The sequence below is a fragment of the Salmo salar genome, chromosome ssa25 (genome assembly GCF_905237065.1).
Source record: "Salmo salar chromosome ssa25, Ssal_v3.1, whole genome shotgun sequence".
NCBI classification, from domain to species: domain Eukaryota; kingdom Metazoa; phylum Chordata; class Actinopteri; order Salmoniformes; family Salmonidae; genus Salmo; species Salmo salar.
In genome coordinates this window covers 9,560,493-9,578,359 of record NC_059466.1, presented here as the reverse complement: position 1 = coordinate 9,578,359, position 17,867 = coordinate 9,560,493, and the positions used below count along the sequence as shown (strand labels likewise).

The window sequence follows — 17,867 nt, the reverse complement described above, 5'->3', positions numbered from 1 at the left end:
AAAACACATTACGGAGTACCACTCTCCACATTTTCAAACATAGTGGTGGCTGCATCATGTTATGGTTATGCTTGTAATTGTTAAGGACTGGGGAGTTTTTCAGGATAAAAAAATTAACGGAATGGAGCTAAGCACAGGCAAAATCCTAGAGGAAATCCAGGTTGTCTGCTTTCTACCAGACACTGGGAGATTAATTCACATTTCAGCAGGACAATATCCTAAAACTCAAGGCCAAATCTACACTTGAGTTTCTTACCAAGAACACATTGAATATTCCTGAGTGGCCGAGTTTCAGTTTTGACTTAGATTTTCAAGTAGATTTTAGGCAAGACCTGAAAATGGTTGTTGAGTAATGATCAACAACCAATTTGACAGAGCTTGAAGAAATTTGAAAAGAATTATGGGCAAATGTTGCACAATCCAGGTGTGGAAAACTCTTAGCGACTTACCCAGAAAGACTCCCAGGTGTAATCGCTGTCAAATGTGCTTCTACAAAGTATTAACCTAGGGGTGTGAATACTTATGTAAATTACATATTTCTGTGTTATATTTCCCCCCCAAAAAAATGTCTAAAAACATGTTTTCACTTTGCCATTATGGGGTATTGTGTGTGTGTGGGTGGATGAGAAAACAAATTGAAATAATTTTGAATTCAGGCTGTAACACGTCAAAATGTGGAATAAGTCAAGGGATATGATTAATTCTGGAGGCACTGTATGAACATAGGGTGTGATGCTGTGAGAATGGCTTCCTCGCTAGAAGGTTTGCCAGTGGCTGGGTCTGTGCCACAGGCTATACCAGGCTCAGCAAAGATTATCCAGGCAGAGCAGACTGACAGATCCACCTGCGCAAGACTACACCATCTTCTGGACACAACACACTCTCTGAGCAAGTCTGTCTTATAGGTCATTCAAGTTGCTTTTGGCCACTGCTGTTCCCACGAGCAGCAGAGCTGAGTACACTCTTAACCCCATTCAATTGGTAGTCTCTCTCTCTCCTCCTTCAGTGAAGTTTCTCACCGTTCAGTATATGCTCATGCATATTTGATAAGTGTGTTTGCGTGGATGATGCAATTGACCCTTCGCTAAGCCCCACCTCAGAATTTAGGGCACCAATCGCAGTGCTCCAATGGATAGCAACTGTTGTCGAGTCCGACATCTCGGACAAGCTCATGTTTAAATCGCATTAAAGATATTTTAGCTATTTGATTTTGAATTATAGGACCCTTTTAGGTAAACTCAGCAAAAAAAAAGAAACGTCCCTTTTTCAGGACCCTGTCTTTCAAAGATAATTCCTAAAAATCCCAATAACTTCACAGACCTTCATTGTAAAGGGTTTAAACACTGTTTCCCATGCTTGTTCAATGAACCATAAACAATTAATGAACATGCACCTGTGGAACGGTCGTTAATACACTAACAGCTTACAGACGGTAGGCAATTAAGGTCACAGTTATGAAAACTTAGGACGCTAAAGAGGTCTTTCTACTGACTCTGAAAAACCAAAAGAAAGATGCCCAGGGTCCCAGCTCATCTGCGTGAATGTGTCTTAGGCATGCTGCAAGGAGGCATGAGGACTGCAGATGTGGCCAGGGCAATAAATTGCAATGTCCGAACTGTGAGACGCCTAAGTCAACGCTACAGGGATACAGGACGGACAGCTGATCGTCCTCGCAGGACTGGCAAAAAGTGCTCTTCACTGACGAGTCACGTTTTTTTCTCACCAGGGGTGATTGTCGGATTTGCGTTTATCGTCAAAGGAATGAGCGTTACACCGAGGCCTGTACTCTGGAGCGGATCGATTTGGAGGTGGAGGGTCCGTCATGGTCTGGGGCAGTATGTCACAGCATCATCAGACTGAGCGTGTTGTCATTGCAGGCAATCTCAACCCTGTGCGTTAGAGGGAGGACATCCTCCTCCCTCATGTGGTACCCTTCCTGCAGGCTCATCCTGACATGACCCTCCAGCATGACAATGCCACCAGCCATACTGCTTGTTCTGTGTGTGAATTCCTGCAAGACAGGAATGTCAGTGTTCTGGCATGGCCAACGAAGAGCCCGGATCTCAATCCCATTGAGCGCGTCTGGGACCTGTTGGATCGGAGGGTGAGGGCTATGACAGCCCACCACAACATACCCAGGAGTTTCCTGATTTAGCAAGGGGTCATCTGTGTTTTAATAGAAACACAGTTTGAGATCATTGTGAGGGGATCTTTCCAGTGGTTGAATGGGAAATTGAGCTTTCTGTGAAAATGTTGTCAGAGGTTGCAACAGTAACCAAGGGGGCAAAGCAAAGGGTTAATTACAGACCACTGAATTTAGCATGCGTGTATTGAATATAATTGAATTGACTATTTATTAGGTTTTCGCTCCACAATAAATAGGCTCAAAATGATTCGCCTTAAAATCAGTCATGCTGTACTGCATTGATAATTACAACCATATAGTGGCTAACCGCTGCCTCATTTGGCAATGTATCCTAACCTTTTCTCCTATAGGTGATCCGGACCACTGGCTTCATGAAGGGACTCTATGCAGAGACTGAGATGAAGTCAGACAATGTAAAGGTAAGACATTTTCTCCATTTGATCACTTGGAGGAATTTGTGAAACACCAGAACAGACTGAAATCTTGTAGGCCCCCTGCCTATGAATATGTTGCTTTGACCTAATTGTTATACTGCACTGTGACAGATCTAATGAGTTATTGTCTATTTCATAGTCATTATAAAATAAATGATACATAGCCTAGCTCTTAACGTGTCCACGTGCTTCCCAACCAGAACAGTTCGTTCATATATTATGCCAAAATTGTGATGTTTCCGTCTTCTGAAAGGTTTTTTTCGGGTGGTCATGCTCACAACAATTTCGGAGTCGAAGTCTATGCCCCTTCATTGGTCAACAGTAGGGATTCTTCAATGAAGTGTTTGTTTTCATTCAACAATAGACGACCTGTTTACATGAAGAAAAATAATTACTTGGGAAATCCTACATCAAACATCTTAGCTATCTCCATGGCAAAAACGTCAACTCAAGGAATCTGTTTTATCTTACAATAATTTTGAGGAAGTGTGTACTGGCTACGGTGTCTGAAAATGGACAAACGGTTACTATTGCCGAATTTTTATTTTATTTATTTATTTTTTAATTTAAATTTGTTTCTTTTTTTTTCTATTTAAAAAAAAAAAAAAATCTATATATTTTTCATTTTTTACATGTATTTTTATTTATTTCTTTTTTTCTTCTCATTTTTCAAGCCAAGGTCTTTTTTAAGGGAGTATGCAAGCGAACTCGTTCGGCTAGCTCAGTTCGACTAGGCGCCAGCCAAACCGACTCATATAGAAACCTTTAGGCCTGTTTCATACAGTGATTGCTCTGTGAGCTGGGAATGAATCACACTCACTATCTGATTAGCCGGGGCCTTTTTAACACTAAGTGGATAGATATCATCTCACTGAAGTGTGCTTCTGCCCATACTTATCTGTGTGTGTGCATCACTTCCAGCACCCTGCCTGGGTGTGGAAAAACATCCAGCCATTACATGACATGATTAGTGTAACCCAAAACAGCTTGTGTAGTTATATAACCTGTAATTCAAAAGGCATAGAGGCACATAGAAACAGTGATTTTATGAGAGTAATCAGATGAAAATAATTTTGTCACTGTATTTATTATGTACTAATCATATGTGTTAAACATGTTACATTTGTAGTGTAGGCCAAATAATTGTGCTAATATTATATACTTATTATTTTCTGGCCCACCGACTTGGCTCAGAAAAAATTTGGCCCGACTCCAAACCTAGTTGACGAACCATGATATATAATATGTCTTACAGAGCCTTTCCATAAGTCCACTCAAGTTTCGTTAACTGTCTTGACTGTGATTAGGGTGTGGAAACGATCACATTGTACAGCGCCTTATTTTCCTAACAGAATTGCACAGCGATCTAAGACACTGCATCGCAGTGCAAACTGCGTTGCTACAGATGCTGGTTCGATACCCGTGCTGGCCGCGACCAGGAGACCCATGAGGTGATGGTGGGCTTTTGGTTTGTCTCCCTCTCTAAAAACAGAAATAAATAATTCTAAATAACAAACTGGCTTTATTTACAAATTAGTAAATGTTTTACCCCATGTTCAAGAATGGCCCTTAGCTATTCATTTAGAATCCTCTAAATCTAATTATTGGCGGAGAGTCACGTCATAACAAAAAAAAAATGGTGATATAGTGTAGGGCTACCGTAGGCAACATGAGTCTCACTAGTGTTGAGTAATGTGCTGTTAAAAGTGGTATAGGTCTTATTTATTTAAAAAGCATATTGAAGTTAGAAGCAATAGGATTTGAAGCAATAGCCTACCCGCTGTGGTCAACTATTTCAGCACTGTTTCACACTGCTGTGAGACAAGCATGGGGATTGGTCTTGATAAATCAATGATTTTTATTTTCACTGAATCTCTGTTTGGGTATTGGTTAGACTCCAATTAGGGTGTGGAAATGTTATGCTTTTAGGACTGTAGCCTACTCCTGCCCATTACGTTGTACAGCGCCATATCCTCTTGGAATAGAAACACTTAAATTAATTAAGCTACATTTCTTAAAATCAATCCCATATACTATGTTCTTACATAAAAAGTTTTAAATTCTCTAGTACAGCCAATATTGAAGGCTATCATATGCTTCTCAAAGATGCCCTCTGGTGGCAAACTAGTGTTAATGGTAACCATGGCTGACAATTAAATAACGTGCCATAGAATTCTGCGACAGCCCGCAAGGTGTGCTGCAGTATGATGCAACTTTTACTGGAATAACCACTGTAGAGGGGGGAGAGAGAGAAGTAGAGGGTGCATACTTAAATTCACACAGGACACCAGATAAGACAGGAGAATTACACCAGATATAACAGACTTACCCTAGCCCCCTGGTACATAGACTATTGCAGCATAGATAAGACGAGGGGGTCGGGGGGGACACTGTTGCCCCGTCCGATACCCCTGGACAGGGCCAACCAGGCAGGATATAACCCCACCCACTTTGCCAAAGCACAGCCCCCACACCACGAGAGGGATATCATCAACCACCAACTTACTACCCTGAGACAAGGCTGAGTATAGCCCACGAAGATCTCCTCCACTGCAAGAGCCAGAGGGGGCGCAAAACCGGTCAGGAAGATCACATGTGCTCAATCCACTCAAGTGGCGCACCCCTCCTAGGGACGGCATGGAAGAGCACTAGTAAGCCAGTGACTCAGCCCCCGTAATAGGGTCAGAGGCAGAGAATTTCATTGGATGGAGGGGAGCCGGCCAGGCAGAGACATTAAGGGCAGTTCGTCGCTCCACTGCCTTGCCGTTCACCTTCGCACCCCTGGGCCAGACTACACTCAATCATAGGAGATACTGAAGAGATGAGTCTTCAATAAAGACTTAAAGGTCGAGACCGAGTCTGCGTCTCTTACATGGATAGGCAGATTATTCTATACAAATGTAGCTCTATAGGAGAAGGTCCTGCCTCCAGATGTTTGCTTAGAAATTCTATGGAGAATAAGGAGGTCTGCATCTTGTGATCGTAGCGTACGTGTAGGTATGGTACAGCAGGACCAAATCGGACAGATGGGTAGGAGCAAGCCCATGTAATGCTTTGTAGGTTAGCAGTAAAACCTTAAAATCAGCCCTAGCCTTAACAGGAAGCCAGTGTAGAGCGGTTGCAAGATCGAATACCTGAGCTGACAAGGTATAAATCTGTCGTTCTGCCCCTGAACAAGGCAGTTAACCCACTGTTCCTAGGCCGTCATTTAAAATAAGAATTTGTTCTTAACTGACTTGCCTAGTTCAATAAATAATGGTAAAAAAAAAAAAGTCTCCAACACAGGCTTCCAGGGTAGGCAATTTTGGGTTTTCATCGAAATGTACAGCTGTGTGTTGTCCGTATAGCAGTGAAAGTTGACATTTGTTTTTCCGAATGACATCACCAAGAGGTAAAATGTATAGTGAAAACAATAGTGGTCTTAAAACGGAACCTTGAGGAACACTGAAACTTACAATTGAATTGTCAGAGGACAAACCATCCACAGATAAACTGATATCTTTCCGACAGATAAGATCTAAACCAGGCAAGAACTTGTCCGTGTTGACCAATTAGGGTTTCCAGTCTCTCCAAAAGAATGTGGTGATCGATGGTGTCAAAAGCAGCATTAAGGTCTAGGAGCACGAGGACAGATGCAGACCCTTGGTCTGACGCCATTAAGGTATTTTACCACCTTCACGAGTGCAGTCCCAGTGCTATGATGGGGTCTAAATCCAGACTGAAGCATTTCATATACATTATGTGTCTTCTGGAAGGCAATGAGTTGCTGCCCAACAGCTTTTTTTTTTTTTTTAAATTGAGAAGAATAGGAGTTCTTTTTTTAAAAACATTTTCAAGGTCAAAGGTATGGCTTTTTCATGACAGGCTTTATTACTGCCACTTTTAGTGAGTTATGTACACATACGGAGGATAGGGAGTAATTTATGTTTTACATAGGAGGGCCAAGCACAGGCAGTAGCTCTTTCAGTAGTTTAGTTGGAATAAGGTCCAGTATGCAGCTTTTAGGTTTAGAGGCCATGACTACTTTCATGAATATGTTAAGAGATACAGGATTAAGAAAATTGATAGTCTCTGTTGATCCTAGGTCCTAGCAGTTCTGTGCAGACTCAGGACAACTGAGCTTTGGAGAAATACGCAGATTTAAAGAAGAGTCCGTAATTTGCTTTCTAATGATCATGATCTTTTCGTCGATGAAGTTTGTGAATTCATCACTGCTGAAGTGAAAGCCATCCTCTCTTGGGGAATGCTGCATTTTAGTTAGCTTTGCGACAGTATCAAAACTAAATTTAGGATTGTTCTTATTCTCAATTAGGTTGGAATAAAAGGATGATCGAGCAGCCGTGAGGGCTCTTCGATATTGCACGGTACTGACTTTCCAAGCTACTCGGAAGACTTTGTTTGGAGCGTCTTTCCAATTTTCTGTAAGCTTTCTTCAGGGCTCTGGTATTTTCTATATACCAGGGAGAGAATTTCTTGTGACAGTTGTTTTGTTTTTAGGGGTGCGACTGTACTCTTGGCTCTGGCCCGTTCACTGCTTTTTCTTTCAGGCCTGAATATCAGCTGTGTTGTGAAATACAGGGCCTGGAGAGCTCAGGGGCTGAATGGAGATAGAGCTTGTTATAAGTTAAGTTAGTGGCCAGCTTAATGTTACACTGTTGGCATGGAGCTTAGGTTGTGGTCTCAACTGTGCTTATCTGGAAATGGATAACAGATGAGGACACCGTTTTGGAATGGTCTGTGCAGTGCAACTCCCTTAGTTCCATTTGTGCGTTGGCACGTAACTATACGATGTTGAGATTTCCCTCAAGTGCACATGGTGAAGAGGGGTTTCACACAAGCATGTCTGCATAAACTCTCCAGTGGTCATGTTTACTCTGATATCAATGGAGGATCCACTCAAGAAAACTGATGCAAAGAAACGGGTCAAAGCAGTTTTGTTATGCTAACCTCCGAGGGGAAAAAAAACATTCCCATTAGACGGTCTTCCTAAAGCCGTTGTTCTCACTCTTTCTTTCAATCCCTCTCATCCTTCCTCTCTCCTGCAGGATAAGGATGCTAAGATAGCGTTCCTGCAGAAGGCCCTAGATGTGGTGATGCTGGTCATCGGCGAGCCCCTGTCGGCCAAGCCAGCACGCATTGTAGCCGGCCATGAGCCTGAGAGGACCAACGAGCTGCTACAGGCCATCGCCAAGTGCTGCCTCAACAAGGTCTGTTTGCTTGGAAAGACCCATGTACATGTGCAATGGAGTTAAGAACGTGCCTGTAAGCTCACTCCACAGCTAGCTTGAAATGTTGCCGATGGAGATATCGAATTGGTAACTTTTGTATAGCTCAATTGGTTCATACGTTGTCAAGGAGGGTGGTCACATGTGTTGCGATGCAGAGGGTGACTCGTTCGAGCATGGTATGGGGACAGGGACAGTGGAGGAATTTAAACTGTTAGCAGCACATTGGCATCTGTTTCACATGCGCACACCTGTAACTACACAACATACACCCTCACAGACAGACAGACGCATGTGCACACACACACGCACACTCTGTCCAGATTGTCATACACATGCAACCAAATTTGCAGACACGTTTGTGTGCATTTCTAGCGGAATCTTCAGTCCACAACATCCAAAGTTGCCAAAAAATACAATATTTTACATAGCCACAGCCGCAAAGAAAAGTTAGCACTTGCTGCAAATATGATGAGCATATGTTTGTGCATTTGTGCACACAAACCAAATGCTCCAGATAAGGTCATGCATGTTTACACACACTAATGATGCTTGTTGGGTGAAATCTGAAGAGGATCAATTACATTGTAGCACATTTTAATTGGACCCTGAAGACAGCCAGTTCGAATAAAGGGCTTCGAGCTCAGGGGATCTCTGCCATGCCGCCCTAAGGGTATCATCATGACAACCGTTCACATGCATGTAAACTAGCTAGCTAGCACAATATTAATTATAACAAGGACCACAATGGAAATACATTTAGACTTTGTGTTTTTAATCCTCAGTAATTTATGTATTGTTGTACTCGAATGGCTGCGGCACCTATGTTAGATATTTCTAATAAAATGAATTCAATTCATTATGAACAGGCAGATGGGCAGGTAATTCGACACAAAGATTGATGTGTGATAGTAATGTGCACTCCTACAATGCATTACTTTGAAAAATGTTCAATCCCAATAAACAAAGTTAAAGAAAAGATATAGATAAGGTAGAAAGGACTATCTGCGTTGAACTTAATCTTGCACTGACTCTATGCATACTCCAAAGACTACATACACTGAGTGTACAAAACATTAGGAACACCTCTTTCCATGACAGCCTGACCAGGTGAACGCTATGATCCCTTATTAATGTCACTTGTTAAATCCACTTCAATCAGTGTAGATGAAGGGGCGGAGACGGGTTAAAGAAGGATTTTTAAGACTTGAGACATGGATTGGGTACGTATGCCATTCAAAGGGTGAATGGGCAAGATACCATTTTTAAGTGCTTTTTGAACGGGGTATGGTTGTAGGTGCCAGGCGCACCGGTGTCAAGAACTGCAATGATGCATTGGAGTCAACATGGGCCAACATCTGTGTGGAGTGCTTTCGACACCTTGTAGAGTCCATGCCCCAATGAATTGAGGCTGTTCTGAGGGCAGAAGTGGATGCCTTTATGTACATACTGTATCTACCTCAAATACCGCATACCCCTGCATGTTGGTCTGGTACCGGTACTCTCTGTATATTGCTTATTTGTGTTATTTTATTTTATCATAATTTTTTTACACTGCATCATTGGGTAAGGCTCGTAAGCAAGCATTTCACGGTATAGTCTACACCTGTTGTATTTGGCGCATGTGATAAATACATTTTGATTTGAAAGTAAGTTGACAATCACGTCTGTCCCCTGTGTCATGTCGTCCCCAGCTGTCCAGTGAGGAGGCGGTGAAGCGGGTGCTGGCCGGGGACAAGCTGGACCCCAAGGGGAAGGCCAGCTCCTCCCGGTCCCAGGACAAGGAGAACAGGGAGGGACGAGAGCGCCAACGAGACCAAGTGGTGAGACCAGGGGCTTCATCCACAAAGCCTCTCGAAGTGAAATGCTGATATAGTATCAGGTCCCAACCTGTCCATATAATTTTATTAATTATGATCTCCAAGGCTAAACTGGTCCTAGATCAGCAATACTACTCTGAGATGCTTTACGAATACGGTCCAGACACACACAATTCAGACTGGACAGGATGTATTCCCATCAGACCATGACATACCTTTGAGCTACACTCTCCTCTGTATTTATTTGGACAGTGAAGCAAAGATTTTATATTTTGCTCTATACTCCATCATTTTGGATTTAAGTATTTCCATAGATATCGGTGTTACCATTTTAGAAAAGAAAGCACTTCATGTATATAGTCCCCTCATTTGAAGAGGTCATAGGTGTTTGTACAAATTCACTTGTCTATTAAAGTAGTCAAAAGTGTAGTATTTGGTCCCATATTCATAGCACGCAATGACTATATCAAGCTTGTGACTACGAAGTTGTTGGATGCATTTCCAGTTTGTTTTGAATAATGATGATCATACCCCACATAAAAATGCTTAACTCCCCATTTCATTGATAATAATGAGAGGTTAGCATGTTTTGTTGTAGCCTCTGAATGGCATCTCACTCATCGTTATTCATGATTTTTCTTAATCGTGGCATTATCAGGATTAATTTAGAAGTGTTCAAAAACCTCTTATCTACTCACTTAAAGAAAATGACTCCAGTCATTCACCATTCAGTTACTATTGGACTAAACAGAAAACAACCAAAACAAACTGCAAATGCAACCAACGAGTTTGTAGTCACAACCTTGATGTAGTGGGTGCTAGGAATCTGGGACCAAATACACTAAATTCAATTATTGTTGTATGTAACTTCAACCTCCTAAAGTAAAGATTTGTCATACAGGGCTAATGTTTGCCTGGTACCACAGTGTTTTGAGGGTGTCCCTATGGTCACATAATGCATCTGTGTGTATGTACGGGGTGTGTGTGTGTGTGTGTGTGTGTGTGTGTGTGTGTGTGTTTCTCCAGGAGAGGAAGGAGATCCGAGAGCACAGTGCCGGGGGTTGGGAGCAGAAGGACCCAGACCTGCCCAAAGAGCAAGAGGGCAGGCGGGGCGACAAGGAGAAGGAGCGCCACCGCGAGAGAGAAAGGTCAAAGAAGAGCCGTGATCGAGACCGTACCAAAGACCGTGGCAAGGACAAGAGCCGGGACCGAGAGTGGGACAAAGACAACGAAAGAGAGAAAGACAGAGAACGAGACAAGGATAGCGAGAGGGACAGAGAAAAGAGCAAAGTCAAGGAGTCGCACAGAGGGAGAGATCGAGAGAGGGATAAGGAGAAAGATTTAGACCGGGATAAACGGCGAGACAAGGGAGAGAAGGAGGGAGAGCTCCGACACAAACAGGGGGAGGAGAAGGGTGACAAAAAGGTAGAGTATGTCTGTCATTCTGTGGCTTTGTGCAAAATAGTCCTCAATGTAACAGTGGCTGCAACAATGCTTCTATGAGATCCTGAGGAGTGTGTGTGTGTTTAGGCCAGAGCGTCAGAGGACACAAAACACAGACCCCATCCAGAGGAGCCCAGTAAAACGGCCAAACCTGAACCAGCGGTAAGCTTTAAATTACGCCAACCTCCTTCTCTCCTATGAGCAGTATCTACTATTCTCAGTCATTTTCATATTCAACCAATGCTTACATTTCTCATGCCACTCCAGTCCTTTCTCATGCCACTCCAGTCCTTTCTCATGCCACTCCAGTCCTTTCTCATGCCACTCCAGTCCTTTCTCATGCCACTCCAGTCCTTTCTCTTGCCACTCCAGTCCTTGCCATGGTTGTATTTTTGTTACATGTTAAGTCTAACCCCCCCCCAAAATGATATAGATGTACTATTGTAAACTGGATGTTCCACTGGATATCATAAGGTGAATGCACCAATTTGTAAGTCGCTCTGGATAAGAGCGTCTGCTAAATGACGTAAATGTAAAAATGTAGTTTGGGAAATGAATGTACTGTAATCAGTACATTATGAAAGTGACTTCAAGTCCCATTGAAGACAAGCAAAACTCAACAACATAAATAACGTTTTTACAGTTTGGCAGTTGCAATAGCATATGAATGTGTGATGTCAACCCATGACATTTAAAAATGTCAGATTTTTCATTATATTAATGGAGGATATTAAGATTAAGACTTGCAGTATCTAGAAGAGTGTTGATAAGGGATTGATTTTAAGGGTTCACCTATTACCTGGGGCAAGTGAACTAAGCATTCCCACAAGTTGAGCATGCTCTGAGGTTTCCCCATTGGGCAGGTGATAAAAAATGAATAAAAGTGAAAACTACCAAACTACAAAGAATTATAGTAGCCTAAAACTGATCTTTCCGATTCCTCACCAAGTGAAAGACACAATTTATGGCATTAATGGCAGTCGGGCAAGTTATCCCAGCTATGAGAAAATTTTTACTGATGATGACCCAAATAAAATGGATTCCTTTACTTATCTTTCTAATTCCTCCCCTATGTGTAGGTGAAAGGAAATATATGGCACTTCTGTGTGTAAATAGCTAATTCATATTTTCAGTCAAGTGAACATAAACTTGGGCCTCCTGACATGACGCCCTTTAGAATTTTATAACATTTTTTTTTATGGCAATTATAAATTGGTTAAAATTGTGACACGTTTGGGACCAACTCCATATTAATGCCCATGATTTTGGAATGAGATGTTCGACATGCAGGTGTCCACATACTTTTGGTCATGTTGTGTAAGTCTTTTTCCAGAAACCGTAGTCTCAAAATCCACGATATTTCAAAATAGTTCTGATAGATTTGAGAACAAAATGTGATCAATGTCCACATGGTGTGACACATTTTTGTGATTTAAAGAACCATTTGGTCACCATTGCGCGGGGGAGGGTTCTCTTACAATGAGAAAGTACGAATGACATTGCTGGAGCACCTGTTCTGGACAGATTGTGAGCTTTATCAAAAATATTTATCAAAATATTGCACTTCTCTGCCGTTACCATAAAATGGGTCAATTCCTTAGTCCTTTGGTGTGACGTCTTTTGAATGTATAATTGAATATAATAATTAATTCTAAGTATAAATAGCAATGAAAATATGTGTGGAAATCAAATGGTAAGCTTACTGTTAACAATAAAGCCAATACAGCCTGAGATTTCTACAGGCGTGCCAACTTTTTTCCCTTGGTGTGACTTGAAGATGGTGACACACCAGAGGAAATAGCTGTCACCCTGGGGGACATAACCTATTAATAAACTTCTATAATTGCCTTTTTAGATGTATTTCTCATCAAATAACACCTATTTGTATTAGACTTATCCTGTATAAATGTTGATCATTTTAAGTGGTTCTGAGTGCAATATTTACATTTTCATTCACCCATGTTTGGTTTCTCACACCCTGCAGGTGACCATTGCTCAGGCAACCTCTGGGTCTCTCTGTGCTGCCTGGGCAGGGTCTGGTTATTTTACCTGGCCCTAGTGATGGTGCAGGCCGATATTGGGGACTGGCTGTGGTGCCTCAAAGTCCTGGTTTTCACTCCCTGCATTAGACCATCCATCCCCTTGATCCCTCTCTGTCAAATCAGTTTCACTCCCCCTGACGGATTGGCATATGTAGTCCCCCTGGGAGGGCCCCCATTGGCAGGGCCTCTTTTGAAGACTATTCACCCTGCCTCCTATACGCCCCAGTCGGTCTTACTCTGAGTGTCTCAGATTTCCTCCGATGGTTTTCCGGTGCGGGGCATGGCACGCCAGTGCAGTGATGCCTGGAACGGGGGTCACCCTATTACCCGCCTACATCAGAGATACATTGTGTTTTTCAAACCCTGTCATTGGCTCCATTGTGCGGTATACTCCAAAAACCCTCAAACAGAACACCTATCAAGCCGTGCCTCGGCTCCTATGGCTCCCACGGCATCAGCTGTTGGGGCCTCCCACTCGGTGCACATGGGTCAGACCCAAAACCAATGTTGGCTACTCTCAGGCACCACAGACCCTTTTGGTGACTTTATAACCTCGACTGGTGACGCACTGACATGTAATTCAAATGTCTGCCCTGTCAGCTTTCAATGGTACTTTCTGTGCATACAATGGTGACCACGGGGAAACGGTTTGATTCTGGGTAGGGAGCCTAAGAAACGGCTACCACATCCACAGAAGGCACTAGGTGTGCAAATGACCCATTCCTGACCCTGGGAGGTAGTGATGAAAAATAACAATACAGGAGTCCTTTATTTATTTTACATTTGAGTCATTTATCAGACCCTCTTATCCAGAGTGACTTACAGGAGCAATTAGGGTTAAGTGCCTTGCTCAAGGGCACATCCGACAGCTTGTTCACCTAGTCGGCTCAGGGATTCGAACTAGCTACCTTTCAGTTACTGGCCCAGCGCTCTTAACCGCTAGCCTACCTGCCGCATTTGAGGCCCTTCAATTGGAATGAGTACACTTAAGTCCTTTTAATGAGTGTTCATTACTGATGTTTAAAAGTAGAATTTTACAGCGGTCAGACATTTTCGAAAGTGTCATTATTTATGTTTTAACTGTAAAATGTGACTGCCTGTTGTATATTGTCCACCGGTGTGATATAATGTCCTATGGAGTGACGCCAATCGATAAAGGGGGAAAAAAAGGTGTTTTGAACAAAATGTAAAAATGAAGCAAGTAACATCTTAATATGCAAGTAAACTAAGGACAAGTTCAATGAATGAAATGGTTCATTAAATTTGATTTAAAAAATTAAATCGAAGGTGGCCAGGCACATTTTGAATTGTTTAGACATAGTTTATTGCAGCTATATGTTTTTACTTTCATTTAGAATAATACTTTGTTCACTTTTGTTTTGGCCTTAGCAACTACCCTAATGTCAATTATTTGTTTATGCTCCCATTTATAATCTTGCCCCAACACCGTGTGTGTGTCATAGCCTTAATGCATTTGTACTCTCACCTTCAACCCCAAGGCTGAAGATGATGAACAGGAGGTAGCTACATGCCTAATAGTAATGTAGTTGCTCTAAATGCATTTGTGTTAGCATAGATGCTAATTTGCTCGCTTGCTTCATTTCACTTCAAGGGCTCTTACTCCTTGCTTGTTGCTAGGATAGAACACATTAGATTTTTTTCCCGCAACTTTGACCAAGACAGCTGTCATCTGCAGCACTCTGCATTCATTGAGAGATTAGTTATATTTAGCACACTCTTGGTTTGTGAGAGTTTCCAGTCTATTGCTTTTATCTTCTGTTTTCAACTCCAGTATTTCAGTAGAATTTCATCATTATTTATCTAGGCTAGCCTATATTTGCTAAAAAAAATCAAATAGAAAACTCAACTTATACTTGGGAAGACTAACCATTTTAGTTGGTCATAAGACTGCTGTTGTTTTTTGTTGTGTAGAATAACTTCAGGAGCTCAGCAATAATGATGGCGCTACCCTGCTCAACTCTTAAGGGCGCATCTCACACATTTGTATCTTTCTCTACAATACCACCAGAGATGGAAAATAAATTGACATTTTCTGAGTACGGATATAGACTACTGCTACATCCTTGAACTGATGTTGAATATGCTTTAGTTGTGTGGCACAGCTAAGATGGAACCCATTTAGTACCACATGGTCATAGGTTAGGGCTAAGGTGCCATCCATAGAAGTAGAAAATTGGGACAATAACATATTAGACTGGCTAATATAGTCTATTTCTATGCTGCTATTAGTGTGATAATGGTTCATTCTGTGCTTCTGTGCTACCGCTGGAATTATCCACTGAAGCCTATTGAAGATGCATCTGAAGAGGTATCCTTCCTTTGCTTCTATCGCTAGAGCTATTTAGCAGATTCAGAACTGCGTATAACTCGCTAGTGCAGTATGGCTGCCTGATAGGTTCACCTACTTTAACATAGCGCTGTGAGCATCTTCAGTAGTTTGTTTGGCTGTCTTGGCATAACTTGTCATTCCATGTTGTAGAAAAGAAAAAAATCATCGCAGCTTGGTTTTCCTACTGCTTTACTTGCGTTGTAGCTCCCTTTGGTGGAAGGTTTGGACATAGGTCTGCATTCAGATATTTACTCAACGCTGTCTTTCTCTGTTTGTAGACAGCGGAAGTCACATACAAGCAGGTAACCTCTTATTTTTAAAGAGGGGCTGCCTGTGTCCTCCTTTTCCTACGAATGACCCTGCATGTGTGCATGTTTATAAGTGTGTACACATGCTCTCCATCCGTAATGGGACACACTTACCCAGTCATCTTCCCCTCCCATCTCCTCTCCTCAGTCTGACAGTCCAGCCAGAATACCTCGGCCTTCATCTGCCAAGGGGCAGAGGCGCTGGCCCAAAGCAGGAGGCCAACAAGGTAACCCCAACCACCCCTCAACCCCTCCGGCCTTTCGCTGAAGTCATTCTTCTGTTTACACCATAATATGAATAGACACATAAAATAGATACAAATAATTGTTCTGTTTCCTCTTTTCCAGAAGAGTTTGACAGTGAAGGTGAGTATTTTTCTCACTGCACCGACAGTGCTGGAGTCTTTTTCCCATTTAGTAGTCCAGGTGGACATTTCTATGCATCTCTGTTCTAAAAGCCCTAGCCGTTAGTAGTTCTAGTTCTTGCTATCAAGTTCATCGGTTGTTCCAATAAAAAGTGTTAGAAGGGGTGTTCTCATGTCAGCATCATTTTGTAGACGGAGACGCTCCGTTGGCACAGAGGCCGGTCCCCCTGGAGAACGGAGATGCCACAGACGCAGTGCCAGCCCACACGGCCCTCAGGTCTGTACTGTGTGTGTGTCCACAGCTGACTAAGCAAATTAGCAGGGTTTGAGGGCGCTGCTCGATTTGCACAGTCAGCAACAATGGAAACGGTCTCTCCCGTAACCTCACAACTTTGAACCGTCTTTCTGCCCATTTCCTCTGTGTGACCGAAAAAGTTGTGTAACATGCAGCAATGTGCGTTTGCATGCTACAGCTCTCCATTCACTGACGCAAATCCTCCACTTTCTCCTTGATCAACCGCAACACTCAGCTGGAGTACTCTCTCTTTACACCACAACAAGTTGCTCTGCTAGTCCCCACTTATCATTTTCTCAGTGTAACGTCAAACGCGTGACTGTCCCATGGTGGAATAACTGACTGACTGAATGGGAGTGAGTGTTGTCGACTGTTGAGGGCCAGTAGAGCAGCAGGGTTTCTCAACTCTAGTCCTGGGAACCTCTTTATGTTCAGGTTCTCACTACAACCAAATACTGCCATTAGACTCTGGTCGATTTTATTATATTATTCCAACTAAATACAGTAACTCCTGTTCCTGTCTACCTGTCTTTGAATATTTGTGATTATTTGAAGATGTGATTCTCAGTGTCTCTTGGTTAAATGGTTGTCTTTAACCATCCAAACAGATGACTAATTACTGGTAATCAATTGGTGAAGAATATAGCGTACATAGCGGGTCCCCAGGATCAGTTTTGAGAAGCACTACAATTTATTTGTAATAGAGGCTATTGGTGAAAGAGTTGCTTTACTGGCTGGCTGATCATTCATTAGTGTGGCCCATCTTATCTCCCCAACAGGAGGATACCTCGGCCCAGCAGCACCCGGCCTGCCCCTCCTCGGGTCAAGAGGCAGGAGAGCTACACTGACGTGACCCCAGCTGAAAGGTGACTTCCCCTCATACCTTTTACTTCCTGTGCCACTATGAATTATACAGTAGTCAGGATAGCAGCGCTGCATTTAGCAGTGCACAGCATTTTGGAGCTTTTATAAATATATGACGTAGAACAAACATGCCTCTCTGGCATGTAGATTTAGGAGTCACATCAGCTCTATTTGTGACATTTCTATCTGCTACGTTCCACAGTGTTTACCTACTGAACCAGGCTGAGAAAATGTTGTACTTTGCTCCATGGCCTCCCTCTAAATTTTGTGTGTGTGTAAGGCTGACCAGTGCCAAGCCCCCAGCGGCCGTCATCACGGAGGGGAAGAAGCTTTCTGAGGATGAAGATGAGCAGTTTGTGGTGTTGGAGGCCGCCCCTCCTCCCCCCGACATGCCCGAGATGGTGAGGGAGTATATACATACAGTACCTTCAGAAAGTATTCAGTCCTCTTGACTTTTTCCACATTTTGTTACGCTACAGCCTTATTCTAAAATGGATTAAATAGTTTTTACCCCATAATGACAAATCAAAACAGGTTTTTATAATTTACTCAGTACTTTGTTGAAGTACCTTTCG

General features: G+C 42.6%; 1 protein-coding gene across 8 annotated transcripts in view; it reads left to right on the top strand.

Annotated features, from left to right (window-relative positions):
• The window catches only part of LOC106586123 (TRAF3-interacting protein 1), a 38,765-nt gene that overhangs the window by 1,819 nt on the left and 19,079 nt on the right, over positions 1–17,867 (top strand). For 2 of the 8 annotated variants that reach the window (XR_001324133.2, XM_014173003.2), the window contains exons 2-13: positions 2,497–2,565; positions 7,626–7,787; positions 9,500–9,628; positions 10,652–11,050; positions 11,156–11,230; positions 14,610–14,630; positions 15,739–15,762; positions 15,917–15,995; positions 16,117–16,134; positions 16,326–16,410; positions 17,208–17,294; positions 17,573–17,693. Coding sequence is in view for 7 of the 8 variants with exons in the window: in XM_014173003.2 (XP_014028478.2) it covers positions 2,497–2,565; positions 7,626–7,787; positions 9,500–9,628; positions 10,652–11,050; positions 11,156–11,230; positions 14,610–14,630; positions 15,739–15,762; positions 15,917–15,995; positions 16,117–16,134; positions 16,326–16,410; positions 17,208–17,294; positions 17,573–17,693 (1,269 nt within the window). In the remaining variant the exon portion in view is untranslated. The remainder of the gene's footprint in view (positions 1–2,496; positions 2,566–7,625; positions 7,788–9,499; positions 9,629–10,651; positions 11,051–11,155; positions 11,231–14,609; positions 14,631–15,738; positions 15,763–15,916; positions 15,996–16,116; positions 16,135–16,325; positions 16,411–17,207; positions 17,295–17,572; positions 17,694–17,867) is intronic. The other 6 variants (XM_014173004.2, XM_014173008.2, XM_045707589.1 and 3 more) reach the window with 6 other exon arrangements.